Source organism: Budorcas taxicolor, chromosome 13 (genome assembly GCF_023091745.1).
Source record: "Budorcas taxicolor isolate Tak-1 chromosome 13, Takin1.1, whole genome shotgun sequence".
Classification (NCBI taxonomy): Eukaryota; Metazoa; Chordata; class Mammalia; order Artiodactyla; family Bovidae; genus Budorcas; species Budorcas taxicolor.
In genome coordinates, this window is record NC_068922.1 from 72,375,788 (window position 1) to 72,395,591 (window position 19,804).

Here is a 19,804-nt window from a genome sequence, read left to right on the forward strand (position 1 = left end):
CCATTAACCTGTTATAGAATACCTATAAGAATCTATGGCAAACATTTTGCATGCTGGGTCACTTCAGCCATATCCAATTCTTTGCAACCCCATGGACTGTAGCCTGCCAGGCTCCTCTGTCCATGGGATTCTCCAGGCAAGAATACTGGAGTGGGTTGCCATGCCCTCTTCCTCTCCCTTGCCATGCCTTCCCTACTCAAGGATCATGCCTCCTGAATTGGCAGGCAGGTTCTTTACCACTAGCACCACCTGGATGCTTAGTGGTAAAATATTGAGATACTGAAGAAAAAAGAGCAAGTGTGTCCACTCTTACCATTCCTATTTAGCATTGCACTGGAGCTTCCTGGTCAGTGCAGTGAGGTAGGGAAGATGAACAAATAACGTTTGGAAAGAAGGTGTCCAGTGTGGCTCCTGGGGGAATAGCGTGTGTTCCCGGGGGAATGTTTGTACCATTTGCCGAGATGAGAAGACCAAGAGAGGACACAGATCAGGATACCCAAGAGAAAGTCATCCAGCTGCCCTGGAAGACCACCAGGCATGGGGCCAGGATACTTCAGCTCCACTCCTGGCTCTTTTACTAACCCTGCATGAGCCACTTTCCTCCAGGACCTAAGTTCATCCATCTGTAAAATGGGTGGATGTAGACAGATGGATTCATGGTGGGCTGCAGTGGCCAGATCTGGTGGGAAAACAAAAAACAGGTGAGCAGGTGGTGGCCCCACTTTCCAGGAGGGCAGGTTTCTGTTACAGACTGTCCAGTAGGAGGAAGCACCCACTGGGGATGGGTCGGGAGTCTGACTGCACCATCTCGACTGTGTGCCTTGCAGAGGGACCACCCCCTCTCTGCTTTGCTAAGGGCTGTTCACTGTGGCTGTCACTGGTGCTGTCAAGCCTGTTCTGCAGTTGTACAACATTGACCTGCAACAGCCTGCCCTTTTGATATTTTAGACCTTCAACAGCCAGAACGAGAGCAACGAAGACTATGAGATCCCCCCAATAACACCTCCCAACCTCCCCGAGCCATCCCTCCTGCACCTGGGGGACCACGAAGCCGGCTACCACTCGCTGTGCCACGGCCTCACACCCAACGGACTGCTCCCTGCTTACTCCTACCAGGCCATGGACCTCCCAGCCATCATGGTGTCCAACATGCTGGCCCAGGACAGCCACCTGCTATCGGGGCAACTGCCCACGGTGAGTCCATTACCCACCATGGTTCCTGCTGGGTTATGGCAAAGAAGGGAGGACCCTCTGCTCAGGTGCAGGGTCTGGGCTCTGTTGGTTACTTGCATGGGGGTCTGCAGAATATGGGGGGTGGGCATGGAGGGAAGTTTATGTTCTTATGCTACTTGCTTCTGAAGCTCTGTTTATAATATATTGATATTATTTGTTTTATTTTTATTTTTAATAGTATAGTCTCACCTTTTAAAGGCTTTACTGAAGGAGAATTCCCTGGTTTCCCAGTGGTTAGAGCCTCATGCTTCCACTGCAGGGGGTCTGGGTCCAGTTCCCGGTTGGGGAAACAAGATCCTACAAGCTACTTGACACGGTCAAAAAAAGGGCTTTATTGAAATTGAAATATTGTTCACCTACTATGCAATTCACCTATTTAAAGTATACGGTTCAGTAGCTTTTAAAATATTCACAGAGCTATGTGACCAGCAACACAAGCTATTTTAGAACCTTTTCATCACCCCACAAAGAAACCTTATACCCTTTAGTCATCATTCCCAACCCCACCCCCATCTTTAGCCCTAGGCAACCACTAATCTAGTTTCTGTCTCTGTATCGTTGCCTCTTCTTCACAGTTCATATAAGTGGAATCGTATTATTTAAAAAATATTGTGTCTTGCTTAAGCTGGGAGGGGAGAGGGTGGTGACTGACTTAGAGTTTTGAGGATAGGAGGGACTTTGGCAGGCAGACCAGCACAGAAAAGGACCTTCCAGGCTGAGGGAACAGCATGTACAAAAGCAAGAAGCAGGAGGCTTATGTTGTGCTCAGGTGTGGCATGTGGGTCACCCTTACTGGGCTGGAGAGAAAGAACATGGAGTCGCGTAGGAAGAGAGGACATGAAAGAGTTAGTAGGGCCTGGATCATAAGGATCCTGAATCCCATGCTGAGCAAGGTATGACTTTTCAGCATGAATGACTGGTTTGAACAATCAAGACTTATAGAAAGACAGTAGAGAATTCTTGTATAAGGGCGGGGGGGGGAATCCTTAAGGGAATTCTAGTACTTCTTCTGAATGACTGGGGTATATGTTTCTTTTTGCTTTTTCCTTTACAGTTAATATTATATTGATAGTCATACCTCTTAACTTCATTCTTAAGTGACAAGAATAAAATTCAAAGCAGCTGATGCAGGAAAAAAAAAAAAAGACTGAAATATCTAGGTATTGAGGGCTGGACAGAGAGTTTCAGGCATGGCTGGATCCAGGAACTCCAGCAACATCATTAGTATCATCCACACAGCGGGCACGACGGCCACCGGCGGCCAGCATCCCCTCTGACGCCTCTGGCAGGTGGTAGTTTGAGTCTCCAAAGAGGACCATGACAGCTTGGATGGACCAACCACTGTATCTAGGAGGCAAACAGTCCTTGATTTTGTCAGAAACACACCTGTGGGAGGGCAGGAGGGACCGCTAAACTGATTTCTAGAAGAATCACATGATGTTGGATGGATCATGTTTATCCCTACCAAGGCTGTTCAGAGGTCACAGCCAAATTTGTGGCCCAGTTCTATCAGATATCTGAGACCTTCATTTGTATTGTTTATCATCTACCAGTCTTGACTATATTCTATTTATTTATTGTTTACTCTTATTACCATCAAATCTCCTTGCTTGAAAAGAAAAAGAAAAACAACCTGGCATGCTCTATGTATTTTCAAGAGCCACATCACCTTTATTTTTGTGAAGCTAGGTGAGACGTAGAAGGGAAGATGAGAGACAGGGAAGGCAGGAGGAAGCCAATTCAAGGCCCACGTTTTCTACTGTTCACTGAAGTGCTCAGTGGAAATTGCTGCTCCATTTCTTGAAAAAGGAGCCCATCAATAATGCAGACCCTCCGCTTCCTCTTCTCTCTCGGAGACCTGCAGATTCCACAGTGTGTGGTTTTAATTCCACTTTGTTACAATGCTTTTGCCTTAGCTGCTTGCCCAGCTAATTTCCTAGCAAAAACTTCACAACTCCAGACGGTCCCGGTAACCCAGGCGAGGGCAAGGCCCGGCTGACATCTCTGTCGTGTACCCTGGGGAGGCCCGTGGATGCAGGCGTGCGTCTGCCTGGGGTTCTCGGTCACAGTGTCACTGGCCTGGGCTGCTAGTCTCCAGCAGACAGTGTGGGGTAGTGGTTAGTGCATAGGCTCTGGCATCCCACAGACCAGTGTTAACCCCGGCCCCACATCCTGAGCTTCAGTCCTCTTTTCTTGCAGTGACAGGTATCTGAGATAATGTACGTAAAGTCTCAGCAAATGTCTGGCAGAGAGTAAACAATCAGGGAATATTTGCTATTGTTATTATTAGTCATAAAAGTGAGTTCCCACTCTAACCAGTGGCAGTGTTTTCCCATAAGCCTTACTTAGCTAAAGGAACAGTCTCCAGATACTCGCAGGTACCTTGGTAGAGTCACCTGGTTATAAGAGCTCTGATCATTGCAAAGGAGGTTACCTGTTTATCCGAGATGACCCTCTGATCCCCTCACCTAGGAAATGCCTTTGTTGGGCTTAGTCCAGATAGGCACTTTGCAGCCATTTTCCAGATTCCTTTAAAACTAGTGCACGTTTAAGATGCTTCACAAATTCAGATCGCTTTAATTCTTCCATTAGTGAGAGTTATCAACGGTTCACTGGGTTTTCTATTCCCTCGTTATGAAATGAAAGGTAAGCCAAACTATTTTACCCAGAGGAAGGCTGCCAGACCAAGTGGGAAACCAATTAAGAAAACGTCCATCCATTGGGACCATATGCTAAAAAGACAGTTGTTTTAAAAAAAATGTTTTTTAAAAATATTTTTATTGATTTATTTTTGGTTGTGCTGGGTCTTCCTTGCTGCGCAGGCTTTTCGCTAGTTGCAGCGAGCAGTGGCTACTGTCTAGTTGAGGTGCACAGGTTTCTCATTGCAGTGGTTCTCTTGTTGTAGATAGAGCACAGGCTCTTGAGTGTGGGCTCAGGAGTTGCGGTGCTCGGGTTTAGTTGCACCATAGCATGTGAGATCTTCCCAAACTAGGGATTGAATCCGTGCATTGGCATCAGAGGTAAAGAATCCGCCTGCCAATGCAGGAGATGCTAGAGACACAGTTTGGATCCCTGGGTCAGGAAGATCCCCTGGAGTAGGAAATGGCAACCCACTCCAGTATTCTTGCCTGAAAAATCCCATGGACAGAGGAGCCTGGTGGGCTACCGACCATGGGATCGCAAAGAGTCGGACACGACTGAGCACTCACACGTTTGCATGCACACTCCTCCATTGGCAGTCAGATTCCTTACCACTGAGCCACAAGGGAAGCCCAGCAATTGTTTTAAATTTGTCTGAGCTGAAGCTTGAAGGTGTGTGTGTGTGTGTGTGAGTGTGTGTGGACATGCGTGCTATGTGGGTGACGCTGGAGTTTGTGTCAGCCCCCCGAGATGTGAAGCACCATGCAGGGAGCTTTACAAACATTGTCTCGCGTAACACTCCCGAGTTCCAAGTGAGGCGGGAACGACTGCAGTAAGGAGATGGAGACTCAGAGCAGGCAGGTGATTGTTAGTTTCCTGCGGCTGCTCTAACAATGGTCACAAACTGTGGCTTAAAAACAACAGAAATGTATGCTGTCACAGCTCTAGAAGATGGAGGTCCAAAATCTGTATCACTGGACTGAGAAACGTGTCGGGAGGGGTGACCTTCCTCTGGGGTCTCTGGGAAAGAATCCATCTTGCGCTTCTCCGGCTTTCTGGGGTCGCCGGCTATCCTCGGCTTGTGGCTACATCACCCCAGTCTCCGTCTGTTATCACTTCGCCTTCTCTTCTGTCAGTGAAATCTCCCTCTGCCTTTCTTATAAGGATGCTTAGGGACTTACAACATACAGGGTTAATCCACGACCCTCTCCCCATCCCAAGAGCCTTAACTTTTAATCACATCTGCAAAGACTCTTTTTTTTTTCCCCCAAATACAGAACCATTTACAGGTTCCAGGGATTAGAATCTGATATCTTAAAGGGGCCACTTTTGGGCTTAACCATAGTGATCAGTCTTGATTAAAAGGCAACTAAGTACCAGACATTGTTCTGAGCTCTGGACCTACAAGATGCCCTTGAGGAACAACTAGTGCCGTAGAGAGACAGGTGAGGAGCCCACTTCTGAACATGTAAGAAATCCTCTGATAGAATCAGTGCATGTTGCTCTGTGCACCTAGAAGAGGCACCTGGCCAACTAAGAGTTTACAGGCTGCAACAAAGATCCCACGTGCTGCAATTAAGACCTGATGCAGCCTAATTGATTAATTGAAATCACAGAGAGGAGGCACCTGGCTCAGATGTGAGGTTATTGCTTCCTAGGGGAAATGATAACCTGATCCTAGTATTAATAGTTTACGTACTTTATGAATGAATGGGTATAACATAGTTATTAAGTCCCCAAACCAGAATTCACTCCCAGCTCTGTCCCCTATCATGTGCCTCTCAGTTTTTAGCAGCTGCCCAAGGGGTGGAGCAGCTTGGGCACAGGGCCACCGGGGGCACAGAGGATGGCCCAGTGAACAGGTGCCCTCTGTATAGGCTGCGATGTGTCAAGGAAGTGGTCCCTGGAGCAGTGACATTTGACACCAAGGCATTTGACAGCCCTCTCATTAACGCCAGGCCCTCTTGGCTCTGATGCCAGAGGTCACTAGTTCCTTTTGGTCGCCTGCCCAGCCCGCGTGGTCTCCCAGCTTGTGTGGGAGTTGTTTCTTCGGTTTTAAAGGTATGGCTGCCGGCAGGAGGCCTGTACAATATTGGCTTCAGGCTTCTTTTACAAAATTAAATATGCTTAAGGCTTCTCCCTCGACTTCAGCATCTTAACTGATTAAACATTCATTTCCAAGACAAAAAGAGTCAATTTAGTATGAAAGATATATTTTGCCAGTTTAATTTAAAGCGCTGCACCTCCATCTGACCCCTATTTTCATAACTCAATAATTTTATCCTGTGTTGATTGTCTCATTTTGAGAGAGATATTGTATGTATAAATCAGTTTCTAAAATACCCAAAGAAACTAGAAGAGTGGAATTTATTAAACAGCCTCTGTTAAGTCTGAAATAATTTATTTTGGAGTCGTCCTTGGGAAATATTTAAGCTCACCGTCCTGGCTTATGCAGGAGAGGAATTATCCTGGGAAGGGCAAAGCTTGATGCTCCTAGATAAGTTCTTAGGGAACCTGCTCCTTTTTCAAGACCAGAGAAACTCTTTGGAGAGCCTTGAACAGATGGAGATGGGCCATGATGCGAAATGAGTTCTGGCAAAATCAGCCATGGGTCCTGGTGACTTGGGTAATATGGGGTCTCCCTAAGATGAGCGCTGGTCACTGGGCCATCCTCTAGGTCACTGGAACTTTGTGGTCCAGTCGTGGGCTTCAGTTAGCACAAGAGTGGCACACAGTCATCATTCAAACATTCTCCTCCAGCATTGACTCTTATTTACTGCTTTCTCTGGGGATTTGAGTAAGTAACTTCTCTCCCAGCCTCAGTTTTCTTTCCCATTGACAGAATGGAGACTGGAATTCTAGATCTGGTGAACTCACAAATAGGAAAATGGGAGTGATTGCTTTGTCAGCTATGACACACTGAATAAGTATATGGGTTTGGGGTTGGATAGACTCCCCCTACCATGACCACCACACATGCCACTGGCCTGGGGGGCTCAAGGCTCATCAACTTGGATTCACATCCTGAGTGCTGGACTGGTAGTTTTATACTGTTCATGCTCTAGGTCCTTGTCCCAAAACATCTTGCCAAGACTGGACCTTCTTCCTACACAAAGAGGGCTGGGGGCATACCGAGTGAAGGATCTTTCCTGGCTAGAATCCTAGGATAGGCTGAGGGAGAGGGCTGAGCAGTTTCGAAGTTGCACTTCACCCCCTTGCGTTAGAGGTGGTTCCCATGAGACAGCTTGCAGCCCTGGCTTAGGTTCCAGAGCCTGAAAGCAGGGCTCAGAGCTTCGGGGCAGGATCTGTGTGTTGACCCAGTGGGGGGAGGTTCTTCATATACATCTTCCCATCACTTGCCCCCTTCTCTTCCTGTTCTCACTCTTCCCCCCCAATCTCCTGTTCCTCCCCTCCTCCCATCCCTGACTCACTCCTCTTCCACGCAGAAGACTTGGTCTCCCTCTAAATGTTTCTCACAAATTGAGATGCAGGAGATCCTCTCTGGAGTCTGAGATAAAGGGACCAAAGGCCCCCAAGCTTTGATCCTCTGGACTTCTGAGCTGCAGGGCCAGTGGATACCCATCACCCTGCCCAACCTATTAATTTGATTGCTCTTAGTGCATAAATTGGTTTTTGTTTTGTTTTACAATTGTTATCAGTTAGTTTTTGCTGTGTAACAAAACTACCCCAACACTTAGTGGCTTAAACCCCAACACTTAGTAGCTTAAAGCAAACAAACAGTGAACTTTTTCTATTTCCTGTTCTTTTGTGGAAGAGCAAGGTAGTTGTTTTGACCTGGGCTGGCTTGGCTGGTTTCTGGGGTCGGCTTGGCTGGTTTCTGGGTTCAGCTTGGCTGGAGCTGCATGGCCTTGGATGGTCTTGTTCACAACTTGGCAGTTGGCTGGGTCTGTGCAGGTGATGTGGCCACAGGTCTCTCTTCACATGGTGACCCGGGCTTGTTCAGATGGTGATGGTGATAGGGCTCCCAAGAGCATCAAGAGGAAGAGGCTCCAACGTGCAACCACTTTTCAAACCTGCTTACATCACATTTTGTAATGTTCCTTTGGCCAAAGCAAGTCATATGGCCAAGCCCAGAAATAGACCCCAAAGAGAGAAATGGCTGAGTAAAACTGCAGAAAGGTAAAGATGCAGCAAGGACAGGAATTTGTGGCCATCTGTGTGTGTGTTGTTTTCTTGATGTTTAGTATTACCCAGCAGTTGTAAGACCTTGTAGCTAGATGGTAAAGAATCTGCCTGTATTGCAGGACACCTGGGTTTGATCCCCGAGCCAGGAAGATCCTCTGGAGAAGGGAATGGCAGCCCAACCCACTCCAGTATTCTTGCCTGGAGAATTCCATGGACAGAGGACCCTTGTGGGTTATAGTCCTTGGGGTCGTAAAGAGTCAGACATGACTGAGCAACTAACACACACACAAGTTCCCATAAGATAAGTAACATTACCTCCATTTTACAGATGAAAAAAAACTGAGGCATGGGGGGATTAACCCCTTGCTCTGAGTCACTGGGTGGAGAGTAACAAATGGTAGAACTGGGTTTTGAACTTAGGTTGGCCTAACCCAGAGCCCATGCTCCTAACTGCTGGGTAATGTGTGTGTGTGTGTGTGTGTGTGTGTGTTTGTCATTCAGTTGTGTCTGACCCTTTGTAACCCCTGTCCATGGAATTCTCCAGGCAAGAATATTGGAGTGGGGTTGCCATTCCCTTCTCCAGGGGATCTTCCCGGCCCAGGCTGCCATGTTTTTAGCTAATTTCCCTCTGGGGAGTGGGAGTCAGGGTATTTATCTCCCAAATGGACCTCTGAGAATCCTATACAGGGTGGCGGTGGACCAGAGGTCCAGAGGGTCCTTTTTATTCTGCAGAGTCTGGATGAAACTCCCTCCCTCTGTTTTTCAGAGGCAGTAAGCGAAAGAAATATGTCTTTTTACATTTTATAAAACTCAGACAAATGGCTTTAAACAGCTTTTGCTCTCCTGCTATAATTATTTATTTTCAAACACTCCTGCAGGGGACTGCTCCGTTTTCTTATCCTGCACTCCTTTTTCTCATAAATGAACCATCACTTCAATAAATCATTATGAAAACAGAGACTAACACCGGCTCTGAAAGGTTGAAAGATTTATGTAACACATTTATGTTTCCCATTTTCTCATTCTGGTACTCGGCTGCAAAAGCTAAGCTAATAAAAGCTGCTATTAATATTTCTTGTTGCCTAGCAACCCCAGAGCGGGAGTAATAGCTTCAGCTAGAAAAATAGATGACCGATAAGGAAAAATTCAATTCTTTTATTATCTCAGGGGGAAATGGCCTTTTACTGGAACATTATGATGTACGAGTGTGAAGTTGAACACAAAAGATTTTTGTGTGTGTTTGTTTTTCTATTTTTAATGAACATTATTTTACCTCCACTGACTCTTTCAGGGCACTTTTGTTTTCTTCTGCACTCTGCGCCTCCCTCCATCCCTCATGCTTAATTTAGTAGCTATAGTAGTTAAGAACCTGTCGGCGTATTTTAGTTTAAAAGTGGGTTTTGCAAAGGTTTATAACACAGTCATAAAAATTCAGTCCCTGTTAAAACTCAGGCCAGTGATAAGCCAACACACAGGCTGGTTCTCTGCAAACAGGCTCACGTTCTATTGAGAGATAAGACTCGTGGTTTTCTCTAAGAGAAAGGTCAGAAAAGAACAAAATGTGTTCTTTTCTGTGTCCCAGTTTTCTTTGGAACCCGGGGAAGCTGTCTTTTTTGAGAAGGGTTTGCTCTGAAGTTTGAGGTATGTTCAGAGTTGGAAAAGATAGGGCTATTTATTAAGCACCTGCTGTGTGCAGATGTAGTGCCACTGCCTTTTCCCGACAACCCTCTAAAGTAGGTACCACTGTTATCCCCATTTTTCAGATCCAGAAACTGAGGCTTAGAGAAGTCAAGGAGTCGACCCAAGGTAGCATGATGCCATGATGTTTCGCTCCTTGATGTTTTAGTATGGCATTTCTCAACTTAGCCCAACCAGCTTTGGTGGAGGGATTATTTTCTGTTGTGGCCGGCTGTTCTGTGCATTGTAGAATGCCTAGCATCCCTGGCTTCCTTTCACTACCCCTGGCCTCTAGGAACAATCCCCAGTCTAGAGAAAAACTTTAAAATAGCTCCTCTCATGGCCAGATATTCCCTGGGAACAGAATCACCCCGACCGAGCACCACTGCGTGCCGCCCCTCTGCTTGGACTCCTCTTCCCTTTGTCAACCTGGTGGTCTCCTATTCCTGCCTTGGGACCCGACTCAAAAGTCATTTTCTCTTGGAGGCTCTCTGGATCCTTTGAGCTGGATGTATGGAGAGGCATACAAGATTTAAGGGCATGTGCCAAAACTCAGGAATCAAGATAAGTCCTTTTTTTCATGCAGCATTTTTAAAAGGCAGAATTGCCACCAAAAATATGATGAATCATGGGTCAAAAATTTAAATAAAGGTAGTATCTGACTAAATTCCTGGAAATACGTGGTTGTCCATTTAGATGCCTTCCGCACCACCAGCCCAGCACAGCCTGAAGGCTGGATCTGTGCTTTATGCTTTGGTCTGCACTAGCATCTAACAACAGAGAAGGCAATGGCACCCCACTCCAGTACTCTTGCCTGGAAAATCCCAGGGACGGAGAAGCCTGGTGGGCTGCAGTCCATGAGGTTGCTAAGAGTTGGACCCAACTGAGTGACTTCACTTTGACTTTTCACTTTCATGCATTGGAGAAGGAAATGGCAACCCACTCCAGTATTCTTGCCTGAAGAATCCCAGGGACGGGGGAGCCTGGTGGGCTGCCATCTATGGGGTCGCACAGAGTCGGACACAACTGAAGCGACGTAGCAGCAGCAGCAGCAGCATCTAACAAAGGGCCTGGCTTGCAGATAACATTCAGTCTCTGTTTATTGATGGAATAAACAGGAGGAGAGATTACTTGTCCAGGGTCACACAGTGAAAATAAGGGTAGAGATGGAATTTGAACCCAAGTCTCTGCCTCGAAGCCCAGTGCCTTCTGCCCCCTTCAGGCTGTGTATGGAGTGAATCAAGGTTGCCTACAGGGTGGTATCTAAGTCACAGGGGATTCAAAGATGCAACGGGATGCTCCCAGCCTGGGGGAGGGGGAAAGGGAACAGCAGCTGTGATTTCAGCTTGGTGGCCACTTGGCTTTCCCGGTGGCTGACTTATGTAGCCACCAGCCCTGTGCCAGGCGAGAGGTAGCAGCTCACTGATGTAGAGCTTCTCCTAGAACAGGACCGTGACGATGGGCCTCCGGGAGCACCATTAATGCTCCCCGAGGTCATGGATTCTGTATCTTGGCCTTTGGAGGGCAAGGAATACTCCTCATTTGACCCCCATTTACTCTAGGTGGGGCTTCCTTGGTGACCCAGATGGTAAAGAAACGGCCTGCACACTGTTTATAATAGCCAGGACATGGAAACAACCTAGATGTCCATCAGCAGATGAATGGATAAGAAAGCTGTGGTACATATACACAATGGAGTATTACTCAGCCGTTAAAAAGAATTCATTTGAATCAGTTCTGATGAGATGGATGAAACTGGAGCCGATTATACAGAGTGAAGTAAGCCAGAAAGAAAAACACCAATACAGTATACTAACACATATATATGGAATTTAGAAAGATGGCAATGACGACCCTGTATGCAAGACAGGAAAAAAGACACAGCTGTGTATAACGGACTTTTGGACTCAGAGGGAGAGGGAGAGGGTGGGATGATTTGGGAGAATGGCATTCTATCATGTATACTATCATGTAAGAATCGAATCGCCAGTCTATGTCTGACGCAGGATACAGCATGCTTGGGGCTGGTGCATGGGGATGACCCAGAGAGATGTTATGGGGAGGGAGGTGGGAGGGGGGTTCATGTTTGGGAACACATGTAAGAATTAAAGATTTTAAAATTTAAAAAAAATTAAAAAAAAAAAAAAAAAGAAACTGCCTGCAATGTGGGAGACCCAGGTTTAATCCCTGGGTCAGGAAGATCCCCTGGAAGAGGGCATGGCAACCCACTCCAGTATTCTTCCCTAGAGAACTCCTTAGACAGAGGAGTCTGGTGGGCTACCATCCATGGGGTCGCAAAGAGTCGGCCATGACTTAGCAACTAACGCTTTCACTTTCCTCTAGGTGAGCTTTTTCTAAATGTGTGGACGCTGTGCTTAGTTGCTCAGTCGTGTCTGACTCTTCATGACCCCATGGACGGTAGCCCACCAGGCTCATCTGTAATCTGCTAACATTTATTAAAACATTTACTATGTACTCCACATACACTTAAGCCCTTTATATTTATCTCATTTAGTCCTTCATCCTGAGAAGGAGGTACTATTGTTATTGCCATTTTGCAGAGGAGAAAACAGAGGCACAGAGAGAAAAACTACACAACCACCGAATGAATGGTGGTGCCCAGATTTGAAACCCAGGTGCTGACTCCCCTGCCTGTGAACTCAGTATCCAACCTGTACAGCCTTCACGTGAATTAATGAATGCGCAAGGGGGTGAGTGAGCCAGGCCTGAGACCCACTTTAACTGACTCTGAGTCAAGCTGTTCACGTTCACAGGTAACCACAGCATGAAGCGTGAGGTGCTAGTTTGGAATGAAGAGCAAATGAGTACTAACAAGCTCGGAAGAGAGAGGTAGCAGAGAGAACTTCCTGGAGGTGGCATCCTAGGGGCTGGGCCTTTGGAACCAGACACCAGCAGCAGATGCCTAGGAGGAGGAAATTTCACACCTGCCTGGACTTCCTTGTTCAGACCAAATTGCCACCTGTTCCACTGGGATTCACAAAACGATTTTGAGGTTTTAGTAATAGATCACTTGAGCGCCCTCTAGTGTCCACCCTCTGCCAGGCTCCCAGTCGGAGCTGTGACCCTCTGGCCCAGAAGGGTGCAAGGGCCACCAGGCATTTACTTCCATTCTGGGCCAGATGCCCAGCTTGGCAGAGTACCTCTCCCTCTGAGACCTGCTCCTGAGTCACGAGGGAAAACTCACAGAAAATCTCAGCAACATTCGTCAGCTGCAGCTTCGATATTACCCAGTATAATGGCTCTTGCCTCCTAGTGCATATTCAGTACCGCGTTTGGGAAAATGAGCTTTTAATGTACCATCAGCATTGCTGAGAAACCATCTCTGGCTCCGCAGAATGTCTGGAGCACATAAAACTTGAGATCTATTGGAGTCATTTTCCCCCGGCTCTGCTGGATAATGAAAAGTCAGTCAGTCCCCTGCCCTCTTTCTCTCATCTTGTGGCTTTGTCCATTTAGTACTCAGAGTCTTTATAAAAGGTGGCAAGACAAATAAAACTCATCAAATTATTAAGGCTCCAGAGGGGAGCATCGCTGTATTACTGTTGAGGCCAAGGTGTCCTGGGGGAGGTTTCGGCACACTGGCTGGTCCGGGCTGTGGCCCCAGCTGTGATAGTGGCAGCCTAGGGTCCAAGCAGTAGCACTTAACAGGGAGTCGGGAGTCCTGGGGTTCCTCCTCTGCCCTGGTGGGTGGCCTTGGGCATTACTCCTCCTCTCCAAGCCTCAAGTGAGACAGAGCTGATGCTGTTTACCCCGCCCCTTACCCCTCACCTGCCCAGAGTGGCTGTGAGAACCAGCTATACTGTTGGATAATCCTGATGCTTAGCTTTGTGTGGGATGTAACAGGTGTCTGATACGGGTTTGTTGAATGACTGAGTGAGTGAGTGGGTGAGTAAATGAATGAAAAATAAATGGTGCCGAGGTAAACCCTTGACAAACTGTAGAGCGCTGCCTACACTATTGCTGGTAAGTAAGCCAGATGGGGACCCTATTTCTATTTTTTGTTCTATTGAAAATAGTCTTATTTCATCTAATGGCCCACCTTATCTAACCCTCCCATCAACTTTGGAGGGAGACAGAGTTAATCTCACTTACAGGTGTGTCCCCAAGGACAAGGGGCTTGTCCAGAGACACACAGCCAAGAAGTGGTGGAGGCAGGATAGGAACCTTCTTCCCTTTACCCTAACACTGCACAGAAGCATCCTTTGCCCAGCCTGTGGTCAGAGTTCTCACCGGACACAGAGATGGGGGGTGGGATAAAAGCGTTAGCTATTTCTCCAGACTCTTGGTAGCAAGAAAAAAGCATTTAGAACTTGTCATTGGGTTGTGTTGGTTGGATGAAATTTTGGGCCCCGAGATGCTGGAGCCCTGAGGATTCCCTTCCGAATAAGCCATTGCTAGTTCTTAGTGTCATCCCGGAACTGGTAGAAAGACCTGAAAGCAGGAAGCCTGGGTTCATGGCCCATCTCCCCACCACTGATGGATGATAGAACACAACCCCTTTTCTCCCAGCCATACTTTCTTCGTGTGCTGAATGGACCAACCCCAGTGAGAGCTGTGGAGAGGATCAGGAGAGACAACATCTCCAAAGCATTTCATGAATGGGCCCTGCAGGGGGCTGTTGTCAATGATTGGGGGCGGGGGTCAAGAGGAACTCCGAGGTCAGATGTACGATTGGCTGTGTGACCTCAGCCATCCGCTCACCCTCTCTGTGCTGAAGTTTCCTCACGGGATTGTTGTGAAGAGTAAATGAGATATTTCAGATGGTGTCCAGATCTGTGCTAGAGGGAGGTCTGTTTGGTTCTGTAGGGACCTCTCAAGCATGAATCAGACCGCCGTGTGCGGTGTGATCAGGCATTGGTCACAGGCCAGGCCAGGGTGGAGCTTGTGCATAACTTCCTAGGCAAGATGGTTCCCACTGGCCGTGGGCAGTTCTTAGAGAAGGAGGCAGCCAGGAACCTTTGGCAGCCAGCACTCCCAAGAATCCATCTCTATGGGACTCCGGCAGTATTGCCATCAAAAATGAGATCTTGGCTCAGTGGGTAAAGAATCTGCCTGCAATGCAGGAGAATACAGAAGATGTGGGTTCGATCCCTGGGTCAGGAAGATCTCCTGAGGGAGGAAGTGGCAACCCACTTCAGCATTCTTGCCTGAGAAATCCCATGGACAGAGGAGCTTGATGGACTGTAGCTCATGGGGTCGCAAAGAGTCGACCCGACTTAGCAATTAAACAACAAAAGGCCTACAAGATCCTGGGAAGTTAAGAGAGGCAGATTTCTCAGGCCCCACCCAAACCTCTCAACCTTTGTTAACCAGTCCCCCAGGAGATTCTGATCCAGCCCAGAACCACTGGATGGCCATCAGCCTCAGCTGAGTCCTGGTTTCCATTGTTTTAGGACCCTTGGAACTGTCACTTGTGTTTCTGTCTGCCTTGAGAATTTCATCACACCTGTGACAGTTGCCAGCCTTTTATCCCACACGTGTAACTCCTGACTCCTCCCAGCGCCTCCTGCCTCCTTTTGGCTAGGCCTCGAAGCAGACACACTGGCATGAGGACCATCTGCCCCCTGGGATCAGAAGGACTCCAGGCCACATCTCCTTAGATTGTGAGGCTTCACGGGTAATTGTGCACCAAGCGCCTATGCAGAATTAGAAGCAAAATGTATAGTAGAGGGTAAAGAAAGGGAACCCCGGGCAGGGGACGTCACTGGGACTTCTGTATGACTGGGAGGCGGGGTCTGGGGGACAGTGCAGTGCTTGAGGAGGGGTGATCAGGGGTGATCAGGGCAGCCTGTTCTCGGAAATCACGAGAGGACCGAGTATGAGGAGTTGGACACAAAGACTCAAGCAGACACTGCAGTGCTGGCCGCAGCTGGACCCCATGACCTGGGCTTTGGTTAGAGGCGCAGGGTGACAGCAAAGCATGGGCCTCCTGCCCGAGATCCTGGGCCCAAAGGGTCAGCCCGAGACAGTCACTCCCTCACCCCACAGGACTCATCGCTTGGGAACCCTGGACCTCTGGCCCCTCTGCCTTAGCACGTGAGAGTCCTCCTCTCCACCCCTTTCACCTGCCTGTGTGCTTGACGTGTTCTTACTTGCCGTGCCCTGCTAGGAGGAGCAGACTAACTCCAGCCAGCAGGTTGGCTGAGCCCTTCTCTGCATGGCCCCCGCCTCCCCCCCCCGCCATTGCAACCTTGGTCACAGTGATGTATCTTCTTATAACTCTGTGCCCAAGCACGTGGCTGAAGCCTGTCACCCCTGCAGGTGTCCACAGCACAAGTGACCAATGGCCAGCCAATGACACTAGAAACAAAACTGTCCTCGGGGATAGGGGCTTAGTCTCCACTGATGCCCCTTACCCTGGACACTTGGCATTGTGTCTTTGTGCCCCTGACCACTGCCCTGCTGAAAGGGGGGTGATACTTTGCAAAAATTAATATCTCTGACTTTGGACTTCCAGATACCTGGATTTAAATCTGAGTTCCTAGGACTTCTCCAACTGTCCAGAGGTTAAGACTCCACTGCAGGGGAAGTTCAATACCTGATTCAGGAACTAAGATCCCAAGTGCCCACCCCCCCGGCAAAAAATCTGAGTTCCTCCAGTTGCTTGGCATGTTGAACAAGTTATTCACATACTCTGATCATTAGTTTTCTTATGCATAAAATGGATATGTTAATAACCCTTACCTTATGGGCTTGTTTTGAAAATTAAATGTTATAATGCTTATAAAATGCTCAGCATGGTAGCCATAAATATGCTATTATTTGTCTCTAAGCACTTCGTGTATGAGCTGCCTGTTTTTTTTTCTCTGCCAACCCACCTGGAGGACTCTGTATCCTTCCTAGTTTTCCCCAAAAAATCTACCCACGAAAGTACTGGTGGACAAAGTTACCTCCCTGGGGACCTTCTTGGGGTGGGGGGCGGGTCTCCATCACAGACAGTTGACACGTGTCTGTGCTCCCAAGTCCCCTCTTTCCCACACTGACATTGTGATGACTTGTCTCTCTCATCTCTGCCCCCATGGCGCCCGTGCAGGGTCACGATCCTCTTGATTCTCTCACACCCATAATCCCCTCAGTTTCAGCATATGCCCCCAGACCTACGAATGCAGACATACCTCTGAGCTCGACTTCAAGAAGATTCCTCCATTAATAGGACCCTTCCTTGGAGGTTAGCTCAGGGCCCCTTTGGTTTGAACTGAGCATCCTTGGGTCCACCCACCACCCTGAGCAAGGCACTGGTATATTTCTCAGTGCAGTACAGTCAAACAGGGACAGTTTGCTCCCAGAGAGGGCTTCTGGTCGGCGCTAGTTCAAGTGCACCAAGAAGCAGCGCTGGACGGGATGGGACATGGGAGAGATTTGTTGATGAGGGAGAAAAAGAAGGCAGGAAGTGGGGAGTGGGGAGGTGGAATTCCAGATGGTGATAACAACCAGAATTCTACATCCACAGAAGGAAGAAGAGAAAGAAGGAGGGAAGGGAGGAGGGGTGGCCTGTGGAAAGTGTGGCCATGGCAAGGGCACATTCATGGGGCCAGAGGAGCACAGCTGGGCTCTCAGGGCATTTCCATGGCCAGCAGAGTCCGCATAGACCTACTTCTCCACGCAGGTGAGGGAGTGGCATCTCCATGGTTGCTTGGATCTCTGTTCCTGTAGGAGATGTAGTGGAACTCACGACAGCCTGCCTTGCTGGGAACTTATCCTTATCCTCCCGGGCTGGCCTCGGCTAAATTCCCCTCCCTTTCAGCGATCACCCCCGCTGATCTGGTGACTTAACGTGTTACCTGTGTCCCTGGCCCTCATACACTTCTCAGGTTCGGGTCACCGCACCTGTCCACGTACAGTTGTGGTGGGGAAGGAGATGGCAGGAGGGGGTCACCTCCTTGCCCCCACGAGGCAGCCCTCCCGCCTCCCACCAGTCAGGGCCAGTTCCTCCTGCCCTGATGGCAGAGTTCTCCTCTCTCATCCACAACCCCAGATGTAAGAAGCCCAAAGGGTTCTGAGACCAGCGGACCTCCTGTCTTCTCTGGCAGGAACACACCCTCCGCGGGTACCAGCTTCTCCAGCTCGGCAGAGCCCAGTGCTGCTGGGTCAGGGTAATCCCCTTGTGAGTCGTTGGGAGTGCTGAGAAGGAGGGGCGCCCCTGCTTCCACGCCTGGGTTCCTCGGCACACATGTACTGCACTCAACCACGTGGAAGCCTCCAGTTGAATGCAAATACCACGACTTCGGGATTAGTGCCCCATCTTCCCAGAGCGTTATCTCCAAGCCCGCGCTTCCTCTGCCTCTGTAGAAAGCCATGTCTGCGTTCTAGAGGCCAGATGCTGGCCTGATGAGTGATGTGAGCCATAACCCCGTGGTGACAGTTCCATCCCCGTGCCTCTGTCTGGGTGAAGTGGGCCCCCTGGTGGGATGCTACGCCAGGTAAGAGTCCACGCCTACAGACCAGGCTTTCCTTCCATCCCCGGGGAGTGGTGCTGGCTAAGTCGGGCTTTTCCTCCTCGTCACAGCCAGGTGTCTGAATTGAGGCAGGGGCACTGGTGCACCTGTGTTTTGTGGCATGATATGTGGTCTCCTAGCTCCCATTTGACTGACTCAGGCCCTCTGGTTCCTGCTTGGGTTTGATCCTAGATATACTTTTTTATTTTGGACTTTTATTATATCTACAGGTTAAAGTGGGGAGATTTTATATCAATATACTCATAAGTTGTCCCCTTCAGAAACAATGTGTATCTCCATTTATTTAAATAATTTTTGCTCTATAGCTGTCTATATATATATACATACATACGGATCCAACATACTCCATATATGTTTGTTTTTTTAGAATTGTATATTTTTGCATTGCTATCGTGCTTAGGACTTCTTGATTATGTTTTCTGTTTTTTTGTGTGTGAGAGTAAATAAGAAATCAGTGTATCTTTTATGTTTATCTCAAATTCTAATTTTTTAAAAAACTGAGGTTTTCTAGAAATGCTATCACATCTACAAAGGAGAAGCTTTTCCATCTTCTTTGTTGTTGTAACTCATCTCTCATCTCTTTCTGTTGCATGGCATTGGGTCAGACTTTCACTTAATAGGGACGGTATCAGTGACCAGTGATCTTTACTTTCTCCCTCAATTTAATGAGAATTAAATTTGCCCCTGGCAGGACTTCTCTGGTGGTCCAGTGGCTAAGACTCCTCTCTAAGATCTCCCAGTGCAGGCGGTCCAGGTTCAATCTCTGGTCGGGGACCTAGACGCAACATGCCGCAACTAAGACCAGTGCAGCCAAATAAATTTTTAAAATATGAAAGAAATTCACCTTGGCGTAAAGTCGGTTTTCCTCAGCATACTTTAAAAGACATTTCTACTCTTTGAGCTCACTCATAATTTTGGTTGAGTTTTATCACATGCCTCGAAGGTGTGCAGTGAGATAATCATATGCATTTTTCTTTCTTAGTATATTGAGTTAATAAATTTTATTAATAGGTTCCTGGTACCTATTAATATATTCTGATTGGGTATGGTATGGATGTATACATACATATTTAAATATATGTACATACACACATACATTTTTAATATGAGGCTGAATTTAATGTACTATTTTACTTAAGATGTTTCTTTTGCATTTTTTATAGTGAAATGGGTCTGTAGTTTTCATTTTATAAGATAGCTTTCTCATATTTCTGTACTGAAATACAAACTATACCGTATATAATTACTATACAGTTATACCATCTTTGTAAAATGAATAGTTATCTCACTGAGATCTATACAGTCATTACCATTAAATCGTATTTAGTGTAATGTTATATTTTGATAGCACTGTACCTCTAATTCTACCCCATTCATATTCCAAAAGCTGTGTTTTATAGTTTCTCTTTTTTTATGCTCATTTTTAATCACATTATTAGTTTATCAATTTTGTTTTATTCATTTATTCAAAGAACCAGCCATCAGAGTTATGTTTCAATTCTCTTACTTTTCTTTTTTCGTATTAATTTCCCCTTGTATGTTTATTAATCCCTTCCCTTTTTTCCTGTGTATGTTTAGAGTTTCCATTTTAAATTCTTTAATTCATTTACCTTTATTTTTATTGTTTCATA

At 47.3% G+C, this 19,804-nt stretch overlaps 1 protein-coding gene across 1 annotated transcript in view; it reads left to right on the plus strand.

Moving 5' to 3' along the window:
* The window catches only part of TOX2 (TOX high mobility group box family member 2), a 153,815-nt gene that overhangs the window by 100,209 nt on the left and 33,802 nt on the right, over positions 1-19,804 (plus strand). Inside the window, exon 3 of the mRNA XM_052651226.1 lies at positions 949-1,194. Coding sequence (XP_052507186.1) covers positions 949-1,194 — 246 coding nt within the window. The remainder of the gene's footprint in view (positions 1-948; positions 1,195-19,804) is intronic.